Source organism: Gobio gobio (assembly GCF_949357685.1).
Source record: "Gobio gobio genome assembly, chromosome: 17".
Classification (NCBI taxonomy): domain Eukaryota; kingdom Metazoa; phylum Chordata; class Actinopteri; order Cypriniformes; family Gobionidae; genus Gobio; species Gobio gobio.
Genome location: NC_137110.1, coordinates 52818748 through 52839549, shown reverse-complemented (window position 1 = coordinate 52839549; position 20802 = coordinate 52818748). Strand labels below are relative to the sequence as shown.

Genomic DNA, 20802 nt, shown 5'->3' with positions numbered 1-20802 from the left:
TAAGAAAAGTAATGCGTTACGTTACTTTTGCGTTACTTTTTCTCACCTGGGCTGGGCTTGTTATTGTTTTTTTTTTATAACAAAAGTTATATTTTTGTAAAGACCTCTTCATACCAAAATGTAAATAATAAGCCCCAGGCTGAGGTAAAGATGCAGATTCCCTCATGAACAGTAGAGGGCGCAGCTCTGGATAATGGTTTCTGTTTCATCAAATAGTGTACTATAACTGTGCACAATCATAACACCAGAAAGGCAAACAATGGTCATATAATGAGCCCGTATCCAAAAATGTATTTTATGAAGAAAACGGTCTTGTTTAGAGCTAGTGTCATCTGGAATAACATTCCCATTGAAGTTCGTAAGCTTGTAATAAGCTGTCATTAAGAGGAGTTTAAGGTGTGATGTGTTGATGTAGGATCTTAAATGTTTTGATCAATGTCATTTAAATCATATTGTATTGGTGTCTCGTCCTGTTATGGATCGAAACCAAATTTGATGTATGTCTGAGTGTATGTGTATGTATATATATGTAATGTGTATATTTTATCTATTGTGATGATTGTAACGTTGTTGTTGTTGTTGTTGTTGTAATGTAACATTTTAGAATGGACCCCAGGAAGACTTTCAGCTGATGGGATTCATATAAATAAACAAACAAACAATAATGGTTGAATAAGATGCAGGAGAACAAAGTTTTACCAATAAAAATCTAGTAATTTTCATCATCAAAGGTCAGCAGCGAGACATTGGTCAATTAAATATAAAGGTAGATTATGCATAAAAATAGTTGTTTTATTTAACATTTAATTATTGGAGGTTTGCATAGTATTCTGATTTAGCATTTGACTGATTTTCTTCATTTTGAGGAGGACAGAATCTTTATTGTGCAAGTGAGATAAATAAATGCTCACATTTAGTCTAGAACTACAATAACCATCATGTTCACACACACACACACACACACACACACACACACACACACACACACACACACACACACACACACACACACACACACACACACACACACACACACACACACACACACACACACACACACACACACACACACACACACACACACACACACACACACACACACACTCTCAACATGAGCTGTCAGTCAAATTAATGTGTAAAAGTAACTCAGATATTTTGTTGTAAATTTGAAAAGTAATGAGTTACTTTACTAGTTACTTGGAAAAAGTAATATTATTACGTAACTCAAGTTACTTGCAATGCGTTTCCCCAACACTGCTTTCTCACAGCTAAAGAAGTGTCCTGTTATAGGCCAGTCACCTTTATTAGATTAGCGCCCCCTTTCTCACAGCCGATGTAGAACTTCTTCTCCGGCGTCTGGAAGGCCAGCAGCTCTTTGGTGACCCCCAGGTGACCCTCGAGGATGGTCTCTTCCACACCCGTCTCGCTGGTCTTCTTCACCTCATCCTGAGCAGAGAGAAGTAAAGCATCAGTCCTGAGCATCAGAGTCGGTGTGAAAGCGGAGGCGGATCACTCACGCGGATCCTCTTGAGCCATTCGATCTCGTTGTTGAGCAGCACCTCTGCATTGGGCAGGTTGATGTTGCTGTTGTAGGCGTAGTTGAGTAAGTGGCGTAAGAGGGTGAAGTAATCGCCAGCGTGCTTCGCCCGTTCCTTCGCCGTGCTCTAAAACAGCAGCGAACAATCATTAACGGCATCTGAACATGTTCCACACGGGTGTGTGTGTGTGTGTGTGAGTGTGTTAGGGCTGAACGATATGGACAAAATTTCATATCTCGATTTTCATGCCAGATATATCTCGATATCGATACGATACGATATGACTACGTGTTCTGTGAAAACCAGAATCTGAATTAAAATGTGTTTGATTTAAGCCTACATTTCAAAAATGTGTGTCAGAAAATGTATTGTTGTTATTGCACGTGCGATCACACAGGTGTGATCAGTCTAGGCTGGTGCTGGAGCGGATGATCAAGAGCATCACATGATCAAATGTTGAGCCAGAGACAGGCGCGCTCAGAGCTGTCATATAGCACAACTTTACACTGTTTTCAACCACATACTGTTTATTATAGGTTTCAAACACATCAATTCACATAAATACTAAAACAATACATTTAGAGTTTGTAAAATACACACTGATGTCTATGAAGAGGTAATAATAATCCTTTCCATTATAATTCGACACGTTTTATTCATATCAGATACACATTGTGTAAGTAACTTCAATGTTTACTCTATTCTATTCCCAGTTCACCAGCCACTTACTTTTGAGTATTTCGGGAGAAGTGGAGGAATTCACGAGTTGTAAACATAGAGGTTGTAAATCCAACAGATCCGATTCTCAAACTAACACGGCGACGCCCATCGCGATTACAGCTCAACTAACGCCATCGTTATAAAGGTGTTTAAACAACAATATTCTTCCACTCGCATGGGTTTGACAATCGGAATATCAGATATTTCATGCCATAGCTAACACATTTGTGAATATTCTGAATAAAAAAGGAAAAAATTATATAAAAGTAGATCATCATTCATTCAGCGCTGTGTCACGTGACAAGCAATGACGCGTCAAGGGCACTCGCAAAACTGATGTTAGTTGTGATGGCCAGAGCGCGGAGAGGGGAAATCTATATCGTCTATATCGTTGCTTTTTTCGATAGTAATATCTTGAAAGTTCATATCTAGATATAGATACGATAGCGATATATCGTTCAGCCCTAGAGTGTGCCTGTACTCACGCCCAGAACGGTGAAGAGGAGGGTGATGAAGAACAGCAGAGGTCTGTGTCCCATACAACACCTGGTGGCCATGAGGAAGAACTGCTCCTGTGCCATCTGACGCACCGCTCTGGAGGACGACACACACACACACACACACACACACACACACACGCCGTCATTTATGGGTCACACTCAGGACTTTCGGGTCAAAAATGACCCGGAGGGCGGGATTAAGATTGAGTAAAATCAATTAAATATATTTTTGTTCAATAATATTTTTCTTTTCTTTTTTGGTGTTTTGAGATAATTTTACGATTTATAATTAATATTTATGCAATAATTATGACCCATTTTTCCCATTGAATATAATAGAAAATGTATATATATATATATTTAAAAAAAAAAAATTATTAAAGCTGTATTTCATTTCAGAGTCAAGCCTAGGCCTCATGAAAGCAATTTTTTAAATGAGATCCGGTGAACACATTGAGCATTTTTATCACTATAGTGGATCTTGCATTTTATATATATATAAAAAAAAAAATCGTAGCTTCATCGGAATGATCTGAAACTTGGTGACTTTATTGGTACTTGGTATATGAACACCCCAGAAATTGGGGACAGGATTTGAAAAGTCTAAGTGGTTGTAAAAAAAAATAGTCACACTCAGGACCTTCGGGTCAAAAATGACCCCCATAGGAAATGAATGGGAAATTGGCAAAAATATGAGTTTTTTTGTGCATGCAATCTACAAATCAGCCAGGATGCAGGAAAAAGGACTCAACAGTGAAGATCTCTAAAACATTAAGAGTGCAAAACAGACGAAAAAACACACACACACACACACACACACACACACACTTATACACACAAAAAGATATGCACACACAAATGAACGCGAGTCATTCCAAAAGCTAATTTTGGGAAATGTGTGAAATAAAAGCAATTATTCATCAATGTAAGAAATAAAGTGCACAGTAATGAAAGCATGAGACTGTAAGCCATCAAGGTTGCAAAATAGACACACACAAACACACAGGGAAATAAGAGACTGGTGAAACTGTAACAGAGAAATGTGAAAATATGTGAAATAAAATCAATGAATCAAATAAAACAATGGGTAACAAAATGCTTTCCATTTGTTCTCTTTCTAATGCAATGTTCAGGTTTGACTGTATTATAAAGTAAAACTGGCTCTTCAAATGACCATTTAAACCCAACAAACAAAAAACCTGACAAAAATAGACTGAGAATCTGTTATTATATATTAAATGGTACTTTGAAGTGTGCGTGTGTTTTTGTGTGTATAAGTGTGTGTGTGAGTTTTTTTGTCTGTTTTGCACTCTTGATGTTTTAGAGATCTTCACTGTCGAGTCCTTTTTTCTGCATCCTGGCTGATTTGTAGATTGTACGCACAAATAAACTCTGTATTTTCATATTTTTGCCAATTTCCCATTCATTTCCTATGGGGGTCATTTTTGACCCGAAGGTCCTGAGTGTGACTATTTTTTTTACATCCACTTAGACTTTTCAAATTCTGTCCCCAATTTGTTTGGGTGTTCATATACCAAGTACCAATAAAGTCACCAAGTTTCAGATCATTCCGATGAAGCTACGATTTTTACATTTTTTAAATAACCCGCTTATAAAGTACCCCAGAGGGTTAAAGGGTTAGTTCAGCCAAAACTGTAAATTGTGTCATTAATGACTGAGCCTCATGTGGTTGGACACCCGTCAGACCTCCGTTCATCTTCAGACACAAATGAAGATATTTTAGTGTAAAGCTGATGCTCTGAAAGGCTTCAGATTGGCCTCCATTGGCATTCAGTACATTTACACTCACAAGACCCATAAAAGGCACTAAAAACATCGTTACAAAGTCCATCTCACCACAGTGACTCTACAATAATTTTACGATGTGACGACAATAGTTTTTGTATCTTCATTTGTGTCTGAAGATGAACGGAGGTCTGACGGGTGTCCAACCACATGAGGCTCAGTCATTAATGACACAATTTACATTTTTGGGTGAACTAACCCTTTAAAGGACTGGGTTCAGCAATGGCGTAAACGGTCCTGTAATCACGCACTTGCTCTGGCAGTGGAGCAGCAGGTCGATGATGAAGGTCTGCCAGGCCTTCTCTTTGCTGAGCGTGTCGAGGGCCGTCGGGAGCAGAGCGAAACACAAGGTCATGACCTCCAGCGCCTCACAGCACACCTGCTCGTCCTCAGAGTCCGGTTCGTTACCGGCGTTCGTCTGCAGAACAACACCAGCAGGTTTAGAAGAGGAACAGCAGCACTTCTGCAGAAGAGAGAGTGTGTGCAATCGTGCCTTTTCGTAGATCTGGCTGATGTCTTCGTTGGCGCTGAAGACCAGGGGCACCATCCCACAGCCCGATGCCCACACGATCTTCTGCACCGCTCGGATCACACAGATATCTGGGATGAACTTGGAGGCCTGGAAGAAGTTCTGTAAAGGTGGACAGTAACAAAGTACATGAGTACTGTACTGTACAATCAGAACCACCAGCAGAAGTTTCTGTGTGTCTGTATGTGGAGTTAAGCTATGGAATAGTCTGGGGCTCCAACATAAACAATGTAAAAGCATTCATCAATTTAAAGCACTGTATAAACAGAAGGTCTTGTCTCCTTATAAGAAGTGCGTGGTTTAATTGTGTGGTGTAAAATCATGTATTCAGTCTGTGTTATCTTACCTTGTATGTATTCTGATTATCATTGTTGGTATTACTATAATAGTATAGATCTATGTATTCAGTCTGTGTTATCTTACCTCGTATATATTCTGATTATCATTGTTGATATTATCATAATTGTTACATGCGGTAATATATGGTGTGTATCTAAGGAATGTGTGTTTTTTGTTTTGCTTTTTGGGGGGATTTTCCCTTCTTTTCTTTTTGGAGTTTTTCTCATATGAATATATATCAAATTGTAATGGAATGTTTGGATAATGTCAATAATTAAGGAAGCACTACCTTTGTTCATCTTTGTTTTTTTTTGTATTGTTTTTTTCCTTTTCTTGTTTTGTTGTTTTTCCTGTTTAAATAAGTTAACTTCTACCCACTCCTTTTCGAGCAACAGTTGGAATTGTGATGTTAAAGTATGATGAATTTAACTAGTTGTACAGACTAATCATAATGCTTTTTTATTGCCTTTGTTGTGCGTCTTTATATATTGCTCGAAATAAAAATAAATTCATTCATTCATTCATACTTGAGTACACTTTTTGAGTATCTGTACTTTTCTGAAGTATTATTTTTTAGGGAAACTTTTACTTTACCTTCACTACATTTGAAAGACAAATATCGTACTTTTTACTCCACTACATTTCTATCAAGGTCCTCAAAGTCGAAAGTCGTTTCTGTAGCAACGTTTAGTTTTTTTTTCCAGACAGCCATAAGTAATCACTTTTGTACGGTCATATGAAGTTTCCCAACATTTTTTGAACACTGATCAGTTTATAGCAGAATGGAGGAAGACGGTTCCTCTGCGCAGTGTGTGCACACATGGCCATATGAGAAAGTGTGTTTCAGTTTTCTGAAAAGATTAAAGATTAGTTTCGTTGGCATACACTTGATGAATGTCTCATAAAATGTTAAAAAACGTAAATGGGAGAAAGTGAAGCACAGACATATTGAATCTGAAAAAGCATGATGAACGAGCTCAGTTCAGTCTGGTTTTTGTGGCTCTGAGATGAGCATGAGGACTGAATACAGCTTTCTTTTGTGTTTTTTTCACACTTAAACAGACCAATACACACAAAATGTCAAAATTTTCATTTTGGAAAGTATTCACGTAAACAAAGTTGATTATGTCTTAAGTGAACGTAAACAGTTGGGGGAATATCAGATGTGTATCAGTGTGTAGGATTTGTGCATTCTGCCTTAAAGTGACAGCAGCTGCCTTAAAGTATTTAAATTATTCAAGTTAGTCGTATGGAGCATCACTGATTGGCTTAAACCACCGTGACGGCTATAGCGTGCATTTATACAACAATGCAACAACAATAAAATAATGCATTGACATAAAAAAGGAAATTTACTTTTGATACTTAAGTACTTTTATAAACAAGTACTTCTGTACTTTTACTGAAGTAAAAATAGTTTTTTACAACTTTCACTTGTAACGGAGTAATATTTGACCAGTACTTTTACTTTCACTCGAGTAATGGAGTTGTGTAGTTTGTCCACCTCTGTGTAAAACAACACAGACATCAGTGTGACAAGCGTTTACAAGATCTCATCCTAAAGCTGTAAAGATCAGTGACCTCATCGGAGATCTGCTGGGCCAATCGGATGGCCACGTTGCGCAGCATGCACTCGGAGGCGGGGTTGGGAATGCTCTGCAGGGCGTTCTGTAGCACCAGAGCCTGATCGTGGGTCGCCTGGTTTATCTGGAACACAAACAGAAGGTCACACCACCGTCAGAGGTCAGAGGTCAAGCGGTGAGGTAGGGTTGGGGGAAGTCGCACCGGTGAGGCCGGGTTGGTGCCCTCCACCACAGGCTGGCACGCCTCTGCCACCGCCTTCACGTGCCCGAACCCGATGGCGGTCAGCATGAGTTTGGCGATCTTCAGGGCGTTCAGGTAAGCACCGCGCCTCGTCTCCGTGTCCGCATTGGGGAGGAAGTTGTTCCTAGTGAGCATGCCCAGGACCAGCGGGAGACCACCACTCTTCAGGAAGTTGAACTGGAAGTCACTGGCATCATCTCCCAGAGTTCCACTGGCCGGCATCAGCAGGGCATACACCACCTGAGAGAGAAGATGTGTTCCCAAACGTAATGAGCTGCGGTTTACACTCAATAATCACTAATATTACTGACATCAGATAGAGCTGGGCGGTGTGACCAAAAATCTATATCACGGTATTTTTCTAAATTATATCGGTTTCACGGTATCTGACGGTATTTTCCCTATGCATGACCGGGTGTTAATCACATTCTCTACTGATTGAGAGAGGAAATACTGCAGCAGATTGACCAGAATGCCCTGTTTTACTGTCATGACGAGTGAATATTGAAGAAAAAGTCCACACTAGAGTTAATACAGGTTTACTAAGCCCCACACAATGATGCTGTGGAGAGACAACAACCAATAAAACACAAACTACACACTCATACTTACAGACTCCTGAAGATTAAAAGTTGAGTTGAGGGCACCTTAAGCATTTTAAAATCTAACCCTATATAACAACAAACTGCCCAAACGAGGAGAAACACAGTTTCTTAATACATTTAGAGCATTCTCTGAAGGAATGACACACATCAGTTAAACACACAGAAAGAATAAAGCAGTTACTTTTGCCCATTCTTTAAATTGTCAGTTTATTTATTAATTTACATCATTGTCTTTTGTGTAGCAGAATAATCCATCGTGTCAGTGTGTTCGTGATCAGACATACGGTTATATCAGTGTAATCAGTGCATACATTTCATTTTAGTAAGACGTGATGAAATATGTACGCATACACACTTCTGGTTCTAGTCTAGAGCACTACAGTTTATGAAATATTAAAAATGTAAACGCGCTCGCTCCGGTCTATATCAGTGCTGTATGATCCATGTGGTGAGCGTTGTTATCACTGCAGAAACCGCTCGCTCTCTCTCGCGCGCCGCGTGTAGTTTGAATTCTCCACTGTAATCAAAGGCTGAATCCGAAATCGCCCCCCATAACCTCAATGGCATTATTTGGAGGGGACAGCACTTTGTAGTGGTGTCCTAAACCCTAGTGGACATTATGAGTGCACTTATTCTATCCCATTGCACCGCAATAACGAGTGTACAGCCGATGTACACACAACGCTGTGCGACTTCACGCACGTTTTCAATCACTCCTTCAAATAAAGTGATAAAGTAGGGAATAGTGAATGAGAGAATAGGATTCAGCCATAGGCTGTGCTGTAATGCGATCTCAGCTGAGTCTGACTGCTCTTACTACAGCGCATCAGTGAAATGTGTCCCCTCAAACAATCACGCGCTGCGCCGCGTTCCGGACGTTGTTTAAGCGGTATTGCGGTATCATCAAAATTCATATCATAAAATAAATAAATACCGGTATTCGGTATTAACCGGTATACCGCCCAGCACTAACATCAGATGAGAACAGAACTTGAGCTGAATAATGACATCACTAGCCACGTTAACATGCGCACCCTTTAGTCATTCCGATTAAAATCTTTCCGATGGAAAGATTCGGTGGACTGTTTACATGAGACGTTATCTAAACCCATCCAATTATTACAGTGTTTTCATTAACGATTATAACCTTGGGAGCAGTTATATGATGGATAGATGCACTTTTATGAGCTTCAGACTCAATGACCCGTCACTGCCATTATAAAGCTGGGAAGAGCAGGACATTATTAATATAACTCTGGTTGTGTTCATCTGAGAGAAGAGTGTCACACACACCTCGGATGAGTAAATCATGGGGTTATCTTCATTTTTGGGTGAGCCCTTTAACCCTAACCCTAGTGTACATGAGCCGAAGCGTGACGAAACACACACACACACACACACACACACACACACACACACACACACACACACACACACACACACACACACACACACGTTTGTTTTTGTGAAATGTGAGGACATTCCATAGGCGTAATGGTTTTTATACCGTACAAACTGTATTTTTTATCCCCTTACACTGCCCCTAAACCTACCCATCACACACACACACACACACACACACACACACACACACACACACACACACACACACACACACACACACACACACACACACACACACACACACACACACACACACACACACACACACACACACACACACACACGAGATACCTCAGTGAGGTAGAGCACTTGTGAAGGGGAGGGGCCGAAGAAGCGTGAATCCAGCGTGGGACTCAGGCTGTTCTCTCCCAGCTTGGCGTGATCCAGACATATGGCCCGCAGGTTCTCCACTGTAGTGGTATCTGTGAACACAAGCACAATCAGCGGCGCTTCGGGCCAGACGTCACATGACAGGTCACATGGGCTGTGCTGTACCTGGAGGCATGAGCTTCATGAGCACTCGAGCTCCGTCTCGCAGTAACGGCATGTTCAAGGTGCAGCCCAGATCAGCGATCTGCCACAGGAAGGAGATGTAGCGCAGGTGCAGCGACATGATCTGAGGACAGAACAACATTCAGCCCAACAGCAGGACAGACGACCAGATTACTCTGCTGTGATTGGTCGGAAAGCAAACGCTCGTGATCATATCTGAATCTCTGAAACTCTTCCAGTCTCAGCAAACCTGCGCAGGTTCAGCAGGAAGTGAGACTGAATTACTGACTCGTTTCAGTCTTTCTTTATTCATCTGCACTGGTCTTTCTTTGCATTCATACACACACACACACACACACTATGCAGGGCTCGACATTAGCGCTTGTCCGGGACAAGTGGATTTTTTGAAGGGGCAAGTGAAAAATAATTTTACTTGCCCGACGGACAAGTATCCTGGTTAAGACGTCAAAACAAAAACTAACTAGTGAATCACCAAAGTGCAGTAATGATTCTGCATCAGTGTAAGTGGAGATCAATAGTGGATAATAATATAAAACTAACTGACGTTAATGAGGTTGAGCTGTTGAGGCTCGAGGAGAAAATCCAAAACAAATGAGCGCCGCTCACACACAGAAACTCGGTTAATGTGTCGTTTTTATATTTATAACATATGATACAGTTAAACAACATCACACTAACAAGAGTGTGTTTTCCTGAACACCATCACGACTGAACATGACTGATTTCATACGCCAGCTCCATAAACAATTATTAACATGAAGTCACTTACATTTTAGAAGCAATATGGAGTATTTGTTCTATTTCAGCAGCGAAAATAGTTCCAAACAAATATCACAGCAGAACCGTAACGCACCTCACAGCATCAGTGTGTGTTAGTGAATGATTCAGTGTTTGAATGAATCGGTTGAATCAAAGATTCAATGACCTGTTCGTAAACAACCGACAAATTCTTGAATGAATCATCCGTTTCACTGAATCGACTCAATGACTCGCTCATTCAGACGGTCACCTGCGCCACCTACTGGTGCTTTACTTTCATCTTTCCAACATTTCTCAATTGTATATGCAATAATATTTAAAATAATCTCATAACATTATTTAACGCAGTTGTAATTTTTCAGTGTAAATGATTTAATTTGATTGGTAACATCCGTGTCTTATTCTAATTTAATTTATAGATCAAATTTAAGAATATAAACTGAAAGCTGAAGCATATTCTATATTTAATAAGATTATGGAAAAATGCCCTTTATAAAGGTACAAATAGGCATATTTAAATATGTCAAAGCTGATTGAACACTGGTGAGAATATTGCTTCAGAATAGATTATATTTACAAAAAATATCCGAACAAGCAAATGTTTTACTCGGACAAGTGAGTGACAAGCGTGTGAACCGGCTTAATGTCGAGCCCTGTTTATGACAGATCATTTCTGAAAGAGCATAATGGGCACTCTAAAGATTTATGTAAGGCAACCTAAAGTCATGTGCACATATAATAAAATATCCAATATTACTCAGATTAAATCTGTAATATCGGACACTGATATGGTGCAGACCTGAGGTGATCACATGACACACAAACACGGTTCTCACCACTCCGGGCAGGCAGCTTTCCACCTCGGGGTTCGGCCCGTCGCTGAAGTGGTTGGCGTGGGTCCCTGGCGACCCGGTGGACGAATCAGAAGAGCTGTCGGGGCTGGAGGGCATGTTGGCACTGACCTGGGTGAGCTTCGCCGTGATGAGCTACAGGAGGAGAAAGTGTTAGCAGCTCATACACGCCAAACACCAAAGCAGAACGACAGGAGTGTGTCTGAAGGACAGGAGTGTGTCTGAAGGACGAGAGTGTGTCTGAAGGACGAGAGTGTGTCTGAAGGACGGGAGTGTGTCTGAAGGACGAGAGTGTGTCTGAAGGACGAGAGTGTGTCTGAAGGACGGGAGTGAGTCTGAAGGACGGGAGTGTGTCTGAAGGACGGGAGTGTGTCTGAAGGACGAGAGTGTGTCTGAAGGACGAGAGTGTGTCTGAAGGACGGGAGTGTGTCTGAAGGACGGGAGTGTGTCTGAAGGACGAGAGTGTGTCTGAAGGACGGGAGTGTGTCTGAAGGACGGGAGTGTGTCTGAAGGACGGGAGTGAGTCTGAAGGACGAGAGTGTGTCTGAAGGACGAGAGTGTGTCTGAAGGACGGGAGTGAGTCTGAAGGACGGGAGTGTGTCTGAAGGACGGGAGTGTGTCTGAAGGACGAGAGTGTGTCTGAAGGACGGGAGTGTGTCTGAAGGACGGGAGTGAGTCTGAAGGACGAGAGTGTGTCTGAAGGACGAGAGTGTGTCTGAAGGACGGGAGTGAGTCTGAAGGACGGGAGTGTGTCTGAAGGACGGGAGTGTGTCTGAAGGACGAGAGTGTGTCTGAAGGACGGGAGTGTGTCTGAAGGACGGGAGTGTGTCTGAAGGACGAGAGTGTGTCTGAAGGACGGGAGTGTGTCTGAAGGACGGGAGTGTGTCTGAAGGACGGGAGTGTGTCTGAAGGACGGGAGTGAGTCTGAAGGACGGGAGTGTGTCTGAAGGACGGGAGTGAGTCTGAAGGACGGGAGTGAGTCTGAAGGACGGGAGTGTGTCTGAAGGACGGGAGTGTGTCTGAAGGACGGGAGTGTGTCTGAAGGACGGGAGTGAGTCTGAAGGACGGGAGTGAGTCTGAAGGACGGGAGTGTGTCTGAAGGACGGGAGTGTGTCTGAAGGACGGGAGTGTGTCTGAAGGACGGGAGTGTGTCTGAAGGACGGGAGTGTGTCTGAAGGACGGGAGTGTGTCTGAAGGACGGGAGTGTGTCTGAAGGACGGGAGTGTGTCTGAAGGACGGGAGTGTGTCTGAAGGACGGGAGTGAGTCTGAAGGACGGGAGTGTGTCTGAAGGACGGGAGTGTGTCTGAAGGACGGGAGTGTGTCTGAAGGACGGGAGTGTGTCTGAAGGACGGGAGTGTGTCTGAAGGACGGGAGTGAGTCTGAAGGACGGGAGTGTGTCTGAAGGACGGGAGTGTGTCTGAAGGACGGGAGTGTGTCTGAAGGACGGGAGTGTGTCTGAAGGACGGGAGTGTGTCTGAAGGACGGGAGTGAGTCTGAAGGACGGGAGTGTGTCTGAAGGACGGGAGTGTGTCTGAAGGACGGGAGTGTGTCTGAAGGACGGGAGTGAGTCTGAAGGACGGGAGTGTGTCTGAAGGACGGGAGTGTGTCTGAAGGACGGGAGTGTGTCTGAAGGACGGGAGTGTGTCTGAAGGACGGGAGTGAGTCTGAAGGACGGGAGTGTGTCTGAAGGACGGGAGTGAGTCTGAAGGACGGGAGTGTGTCTGAAGGACGGGAGTGTGTCTGAAGGACGAGAGTGTGTCTGAAGGACGGGAGTGTGTCTGAAGGACGAGAGTGTGTCTGAAGGACGGGAGTGTGTCTGAAGGACGGGAGTGTGTCTGAAGAACGGGAGTGTGTTTGAAGGACGGGAGTGTGTCTGAAGGACGGGAGTGAGTCTGAAGGACGGGAGTGTGTCTGAAGGACGGGAGTGAGTCTGAAGGACGGGAGTGAGTCTGAAGGACGGGAGTGTGTCTGAAGGACGGGAGTGAGTCTGAAGGACGGGAGTGTGTCTGAAGGACGGGAGTGTGTCTGAAGGACGGGAGTGTGTCTGAAGGACGGGAGAGTGTCTGAAGGACGGGAGTGTGTCTGAAGGACGAGAGTGTGTCTGAAGGACGGGAGTGTGTCTGAAGGACGGGAGTGTGTCTGAAGGACGGGAGTGAGTCTGAAGGACGGGAGTGAGTCTGAAGGACGGGAGTGTGTCTGAAGGACGGGAGTGTGTCTGAAGGACGGGAGTGTGTCTGAAGGACGGGAGTGTGTCTGAAGGACGGGAGTGTGTCTGAAGGACGGGAGTGTGTCTGAAGGACGGGAGTGTGTCTGAAGGACGGGAGTGTGTTTGAAGGACGGGAGTGTGTCTGAAGGACGGGAGTGTGTCTGAAGGACGGGAGTGTGTCTGAAGGACGGGAGTGTGTCTGAAGGACGGGAGTGAGTCTGAAGGACGGGAGTGTGTCTGAAGGACGGGAGTGTGTCTGAAGGACGGGAGTGTGTCTGAAGGACGGGAGTGAGTTTGAAGGACGGGAGTGTGTCTGAAGGACGGGAGTGTGTCTGAAGGACGGGAGTGTGTCTGAAGGACGGGAGTGTGTTTGAAGGACGGGAGTGTGTCTGAAGGACGGGAGTGTGTTTGAAGGACGGGAGTGTGTCTGAAGGACGGGAGTGTGTCTGAAGGACGGGAGTGTGTCTGAAGGACTGGAGTGTGTTTGTACAGCTCACAGTTTTATCTTTGAGGTTCAGCTGGCCAATCAGCCGGCGGTCGTCAGCGGGGTCCACGATCTCTCCTCCAATGAACAGCTCCGCTTTGGTGTGTGTGCTGTTGGCTTTGATGCGAGAGAGGATGCAGCGGCGGACGGAGCCGATGGTGTCGTTGGTGTGGGACCAGATGTCCAGATCCTCCACCTGACGGCCCTGATTGGGAAACCGCACCACCAGAGTGATGTGCTTCCCGCGGAAGGCCCTGGAACACAGAGTCCACACACACCCAATGAGAGAACGCCAAACCTTTCCTCCTTTGGCCACACGTGCTCATTAAAGGGTTAGTTCACCCAAAAATGTAAATTGTGTCATTAATGACTGAGCCTCATGTGGTTGGACACCCGTCAGACCTCCGTTCATCTTCAGACACAAATGAAGATATTTTAGTGTAAAGCTGATGCTGAGAAAGGCTTCAGATTGGCCTCCATTGGCATTCAGTACATTTACACTCACAAGACCCATAAAAGGCACTAAAAACATCGTTACAAAGTCCATCTCACCACAGTGACTCTACAATAATTTTACGAAGCGACGACAATAGTTTGTGCGCAAAAAAAAAAATCTAAATTACACCTTTATCCAGCTTGTGCTTGTCTTCCGTGTGTGTCTCCACGACGCATGTGTGAGAATATGAGCAGATCCGGCGTTCGGGAATCCATGAAATGCCACTTTAGCCCCATTTGAGCTCTACAGCGAGACCTAAAGCACGATCAGTGTAGAATTCAACAGCTGAGATACGCACGTCTTCCTCTGCTCGTAAACAAATCTCTTCTGGGTCATGTGTCCGAACGCCGGATCTGCTCATATTCTCACGCATGCGTCGTGGAGACACACACGGAAGACAAGAACAAGCTGGATAAAGGCGTTATTTAGATTTTTTTTGAGCACAAAAACTATTGTCGTCGCTTTGTAAAATTATTGTAGAGTCACTGTGGTGAGATGGACTTTGTAGCGACGTTTTTAGTGCCTTTTATGGGTCTTGTGAGTGTGAATGTACTGAATGCCAATGGAGGCCAATCTGAAGCCTTTCTCAGCATCAGCTTTAAGGCCTGTACACACCGGGACGAATATCGCGCGCGCTTATCGCCAGCGTTTTTCGTGCCGTTTTTCGGCGCGTCTTGAGTGTTCACACCCAAGCGATTTTCACTGGCGCTGCGCCGAGTGAACGTGCACATTCAGTCGATCAGCTCCCGGTACACAAGGTGGTGCTGCGGCACTTTAAGCCTCTGACACTCGCTTGTCACACAGAAGGAGAAGAGAGACAGTATTTACGTGCTTGCCAAAACCACAGATATATTATGTGTATGGACAAAACCATTCACTAGGGCTGTCAACGAATATTCTAAATTCGAAAATATATATTCGAATAGTTTTTAAAAAACGAATTTCGAAGGTGAAAATTAATATTCGAATAAATAAAAAAATGTGGGGGGTAAAACGCCCGCGGTAGTAGAGGCGTGTCTGTCTGCTTTGCGAGTGGGCGCTAGCGCGCCTGAAGCCTTGTGTACTTTGGCCTGTCTCCAGAGCGCGAGCCCACGCTGACTGCGCGCGCTCCTCCCCAAACGGACGAGGCGTTTATACTTGACACGCTCGCTGTTGTGCTTTTCTTTGAAACGACAGATGGCGACTCGGAGTAATTGTTCTATAAACTATCAGGAAAAGCGTCGAGAAGAAGTGGGCTAATGTACACAGGTGACGATATTTATTTTAGTACACTTCACCGAAAACCACACTACAAAAGAATCATGTAAAACAGATCAAAATAAACCTTGATATTACTTGTGACATGAGAACAAAATGTATGTAGAAATGTAACGTTAACTTATACAACTCAATGTATGATATCTAAATGTTTCCTAATTTCACTAAACACTTTAGTGAGTTTTCACTTAGTTTCGTGAACTTTTCTTTATTAAACGGGCTTTTTTATGCTTTTGTAGGCTCGTTTTGTAAATATAAGCAACTAATTTGTATGTGCAAACTGGACCAGCCTTACTTTGCAAAGCCCGCCACAAGCTTCTCTGTCTGCAACACGACAAGAGGCCATAACGGAGAAATTAATTTTGTTCATTTGTAAGGACATGAGAGCGATCAGTGTCGTGGATGGGGCAGGCTTCAGGGAGTTCTGTCAAGCAATGGAACCGAGGTACTGACTGAATAGATATTGCATGAATGAAGGATAAATGCACTGCTTCCACTGGTTTGATTATTTACCGTTTCATGTCAAGGAAAAGTTCCATGTTTACCACAGCACAGCTCGCTCGGAGCGTTCAATAATATGCTGTAAAACTTATATTAATATTTGTTTCAATCACTGAATGAAGCCTGCTATATTCGGGACAAGAGTCGCGACCTTAAATTGCTTGCACAAAACTCTTGATCAGTCTCAAAATGTGTGTGTGTTCATTTAAACCGTTATGCGCAGAGAGCGTGAGGGCGAGAGAGTGAGGTCTGCGGTCTTTAGCCATTAGTGATTTACTTGTTTTTGTGTAGGTAATACGTTGTCAAATATGTTTAAACTTAAATAGACTACCTATATAAGTAGTTATGTGTCTTTGTATTCATTTGTCCTGTTATTGACGTAATGCGCGTCATTGATAAAATGCGCAACCAGATGTTCGAATAGTTCGAATATTCGTGCTTTTTTAGAGGGAATATTCGAACGTCATTTTTGAGCAATTTTGACAGCCCTACCATTCACACACTTTTTGCTAACTGGCAAGCAGCATTAGCAGTTCATCTTCTTCTTTGTCTACTTACTACTTCTTCGTCGTATCAGTGTGTGCTCGGCAAGAGCGTTTTGTGCTTGAGCGCCACCAAGTCGTGTTTTACTGTCACTTCAGCAGCTCCAGGCACGTGAACAAAAGCGCTGATCTCATTGGTCGGACAGTTTTTTACGCGCCGTGTCAAAATAAAAAAACGAACCCGAGGCGTTTTTTTTTAAAAATGACGCTTTTACGCCTGGCGTTTTGCGCGTCGGTGTGAACACTCACATTGGCGCCCATTGTTTAGTCCCGAGGCGTTAAACGTCGGCGATAAACGCGTGCGAAAATCGTCCCGGTGTGAACAGGCCTTTACACTAAAATATCTTCATTTGTGTCTGAAGATGAACGGAGGTCTGACGGGTGTCCAACCACATGAGGCTCAGTCATTAATGACACAATTTACATTTTTGGGTGAACTAACCCTTTAAAGGGCTGGGTATGGACACATATTTCACGATTCAATTCCATTTCTAAAGCTTTCGATTGGATTCGGATTCGATTAGATTAATTTGGATATAGCCTGTATCAGGTACACAACAATCTCTCCACTAATGCTGTACTGTACATGGCGTCAGTGGGTAATGCATTACTGTAATATTGAAGGCTAATTTAATTTGTAGTCTATACAAACAAATTACACTCAAGGATTATACAATTATAACGATTACATGATCATACAAATCATGGCTGTCATAAAACTTTACAGATTTATTCAAACATGCATTAAATATTGAAGAAAATGATAATGAATATGTAATGTGGTGCATATATTTATCAAAATGCAGTTAATTTTTCTAGCCCACTGACGAGTTTATGGACACTGGATATAGTAAATGTGACTACTCATGTAGTGTGTACTCATGTAGTGTAGTGTGTACTCATGTAGTGTAGTGTGTACTCGTGTAGTGTAGTGTGTACTCATGTAGTGTAGTGTGTACTCATGTAGTGTAGTGTGTACTCGTGTAGCGTGTACTCGTGTAGTGTAGTGTGTACTCATGTAGTGTGTGTGGAGCAGCACCTGGACATGGACAGGATGGTGCGCTCCTCATGGAAGTCGCTGTCGCACTCATTGATGTACTCATGTAGTGTAGTGTGTGCTCATGTAGTGTAGTGTGTACTCATGTAGTGTAGTGTGTACTCATGTAGTGTAGTGTGTACTCATGAAGTGTAGCGTGTACTCATGTAGTGTAGTGTGTACTCATGAAGTGTAGTGTGTACTCATGTAGTGTGTACTCATGTAGTGTAGTGTGTGCTCATGTAGTGTAGTGTGTACTCATGTAGTGTAGTGTGTGCTCGTGTAGTGTAGTGTGTACTCATGTAGTGTAGTGTGTACTCATGTAGTGTAGCGTGTACTCATGTAGTGTGTACTCATGTAGTGTAGTGTGTGCTCATGAAGTGTAGTGTGTACTCATGTAGTGTGTACTCATGTAGTGTAGTGTGTGCTCATGTAGTGTAGTGTGTACTCATGTAGTGTAGTGTGTGCTCGTGTAGTGTAGTGTGTACTCATGTAGTGTAGTGTGTACTCATGTAGTGTAGCGTGTACTCATGTAGTGTAGTGTGTACTCATGAAGTGTAGTGTGTACTCATGTAGTGTGTACTCATGTAGTGTAGTGTGTGCTCATGTAGTGTAGTGTGTACTCATGTAGTGTGTACTCATGTAGTGTAGTGTGTACTCGTGTAGTGTGTACTCATGTAGTGTGTACTCATGTACTGTGTACTCATTGATGTACTCATGTAGTGTAGTGTGTACTTGTGTAGTGTAGTGTAGTGTGTACTCGTGTAGTGTAGTGTAGTGTGTACTCATGTAGTGTAGTGTGTACTCGTGTGTGTGTGTGTGTAGTGGAGCAGCACCTGGACATGGGCAGGATGGTGCGCTCCTCATGGAAGTCGCTGTCGCACTCATTGATGTACTCATGTAGTGTAGTGTGTACTCGTGTAGCGTGTACTCGTGTAGTGTAGTGTGTACTCATGTAGTGTGTGTGGAGCAGCACCTGGACATGGACAGGATGGTGCGCTCCTCATGGAAGTCGCTGTCGCACTCATTGATGTACTCATGTAGTGTAGTGTGTGCTCATGTAGTGTAGTGTGTACTCATGTAGTGTAGTGTGTACTCATGTAGTGTAGTGTGTACTCATGAAGTGTAGCGTGTACTCATGTAGTGTAGTGTGTACTCATGAAGTGTAGTGTGTACTCATGTAGTGTGTACTCATGTAGTGTAGTGTGTGCTCATGTAGTGTAGTGTGTACTCATGTAGTGTAGTGTGTGCTCGTGTAGTGTAGTGTGTACTCATGTAGTGTAGCGTGTACTCATGTAGTGTAGTGTGTACTCATGAAGTGTAGTGTGTACTCATGTAGTGTGTACTCATGTAGTGTAGTGTGTGCTCATGTAGTGTAGTGTGTACTCATGTAGTGTGTACTCATGTAGTGTAGTGTGTACTCGTGTAGTGTGTACTCATGTAGTGTGTACTCATGTACTGTGTACTCATTGATGTACTCATGTAGTGTAGTGTGTACTTGTGTAGTGTAGTGTAGTGTGTACTCGTGTAGTGTAGTGTAGTGTGTACTCATGTAGTGTAGTGTGTACTCGTGTGTGTGTGTGTGTAGTGGAGCAGCACCTGGACATGGGCAGGATGGTGCGCTCCTCATGGAAGTCGCTGTCGCACTCATTGATGTACTCATGTAGTGTAGTGTGTACTCGTGTGTGTGTGTGTGTGTGTGGAGCAGCACCTGGACATGGGCAGGATGGTGCGCTCCTCATGGAAGTCGCTGTCGCACTCATTGATGTACTCGTGTAGTGTAGTGTAGTGTGTACTCATGTAGTGTGTACTCGTGTAGTGTGTACTCGTGTGTGTGTAGTGGAGCAGCACCTGGACATGGGCAGGATGGTGCGCTCCTCATGGAAGTCGCTGTCGCACTCATTGATGTACTCATGTAGTGTAGTGTGTACTCATGTAGTGTGTACTCGTGTAGTGTAGTGTGTACTCATGTGTGTGTGTGGAGCAGCACCTGGACATGGGCAGGATGGTGCGCTCCTCATGGAAGTCGCTGTCGCACTCATTGATGTACTCGTGTAGTGTAGTGTGTACTCATGTAGTGTGTACTCGTGTAGTGTAGTGTGTACTCATGTGTGTGTGTGGAGCAGCACCTGGACATGGGCAGGATGGTGCGCTCCTCATGGAAGTCGCTGTCGCACTCATTGATGTACTCGTGTAGTGTAGTGTAGTGTGTACTCGTGTAGTGTAGTGTGTACTCATGTGTGTGTGTGGAGCAGCACCTGGACATGGGCAGGATGGTGCGCTCCTCATGGAAGTCGCTGTCGCACTCATTGATGTACTCGTGTAGTGTAGTGTGTACTCATGTAGTGTGTACTCGTGTAGTGTAGTGTGTACTCATGTGTGTGTGTGGAGCAGCACCTGGACATGGGCAGGATGGTGCGCTCCTCATGGAAGTCGCTGTCGCACTCATTGATGTACTCTTTGAGCACCGTGAGCACGCGCACCATGCGGATCGCCTCCTGTCTGGCACAGTTGATGCTGTCCTTGTCCCCCTCCAGCACACACAGCGTGTCGTACGAGGCCTTGAGGCGGTCGAAGCACGACTGGATGAAGTCCTCGTGGATCTCCACCTGTGAACAGCAGCAGGTCAGACGTGATGAGAGGAAGGAAGGGTCACCTGATTCTAGGGGTGGAGAAAAGGTTGATGCATCGCGATTCGTCATCCAACGATTCAGAATCGATTCTGTGTTCAATTGACCTATCGGTAAGCCCCGCCCCCCTTAGTTACTGTTGCTAACTCGGACAAACATACGGAGTTGCTATATCTTACAATGTACAGCTGTCAGTGTGAAAAACCTTATCCCAAGATGTTTTTGGACACAGATTGTTGCGTATATCCCGTCCGAATGATG

General features: G+C 43.8%; 1 protein-coding gene across 1 annotated transcript in view; it reads right to left on the bottom strand.

Moving 5' to 3' along the window:
• Window positions 1-20802, bottom strand: part of LOC307140502 (ubiquitin carboxyl-terminal hydrolase 9X-like) — a gene marked incomplete at its 3' end in the record, with an annotated part of 120819 nt that overhangs the window by 58929 nt on the left and 41088 nt on the right. The window contains exons 19-30 of the mRNA XM_079840061.1: window positions 20309-20520; window positions 14093-14333; window positions 11374-11523; window positions 9761-9881; window positions 9557-9687; window positions 7218-7496; window positions 7014-7139; window positions 5058-5195; window positions 4816-4982; window positions 2744-2852; window positions 1518-1664; window positions 1300-1446 (exon numbers count right to left, since the gene is read on the bottom strand). Of these exons, the coding sequence (XP_079696187.1) occupies window positions 1300-1446; window positions 1518-1664; window positions 2744-2852; window positions 4816-4982; window positions 5058-5195; window positions 7014-7139; window positions 7218-7496; window positions 9557-9687; window positions 9761-9881; window positions 11374-11523; window positions 14093-14333; window positions 20309-20520 (1968 nt within the window). The remainder of the gene's footprint in view (window positions 1-1299; window positions 1447-1517; window positions 1665-2743; window positions 2853-4815; window positions 4983-5057; window positions 5196-7013; window positions 7140-7217; window positions 7497-9556; window positions 9688-9760; window positions 9882-11373; window positions 11524-14092; window positions 14334-20308; window positions 20521-20802) is intronic.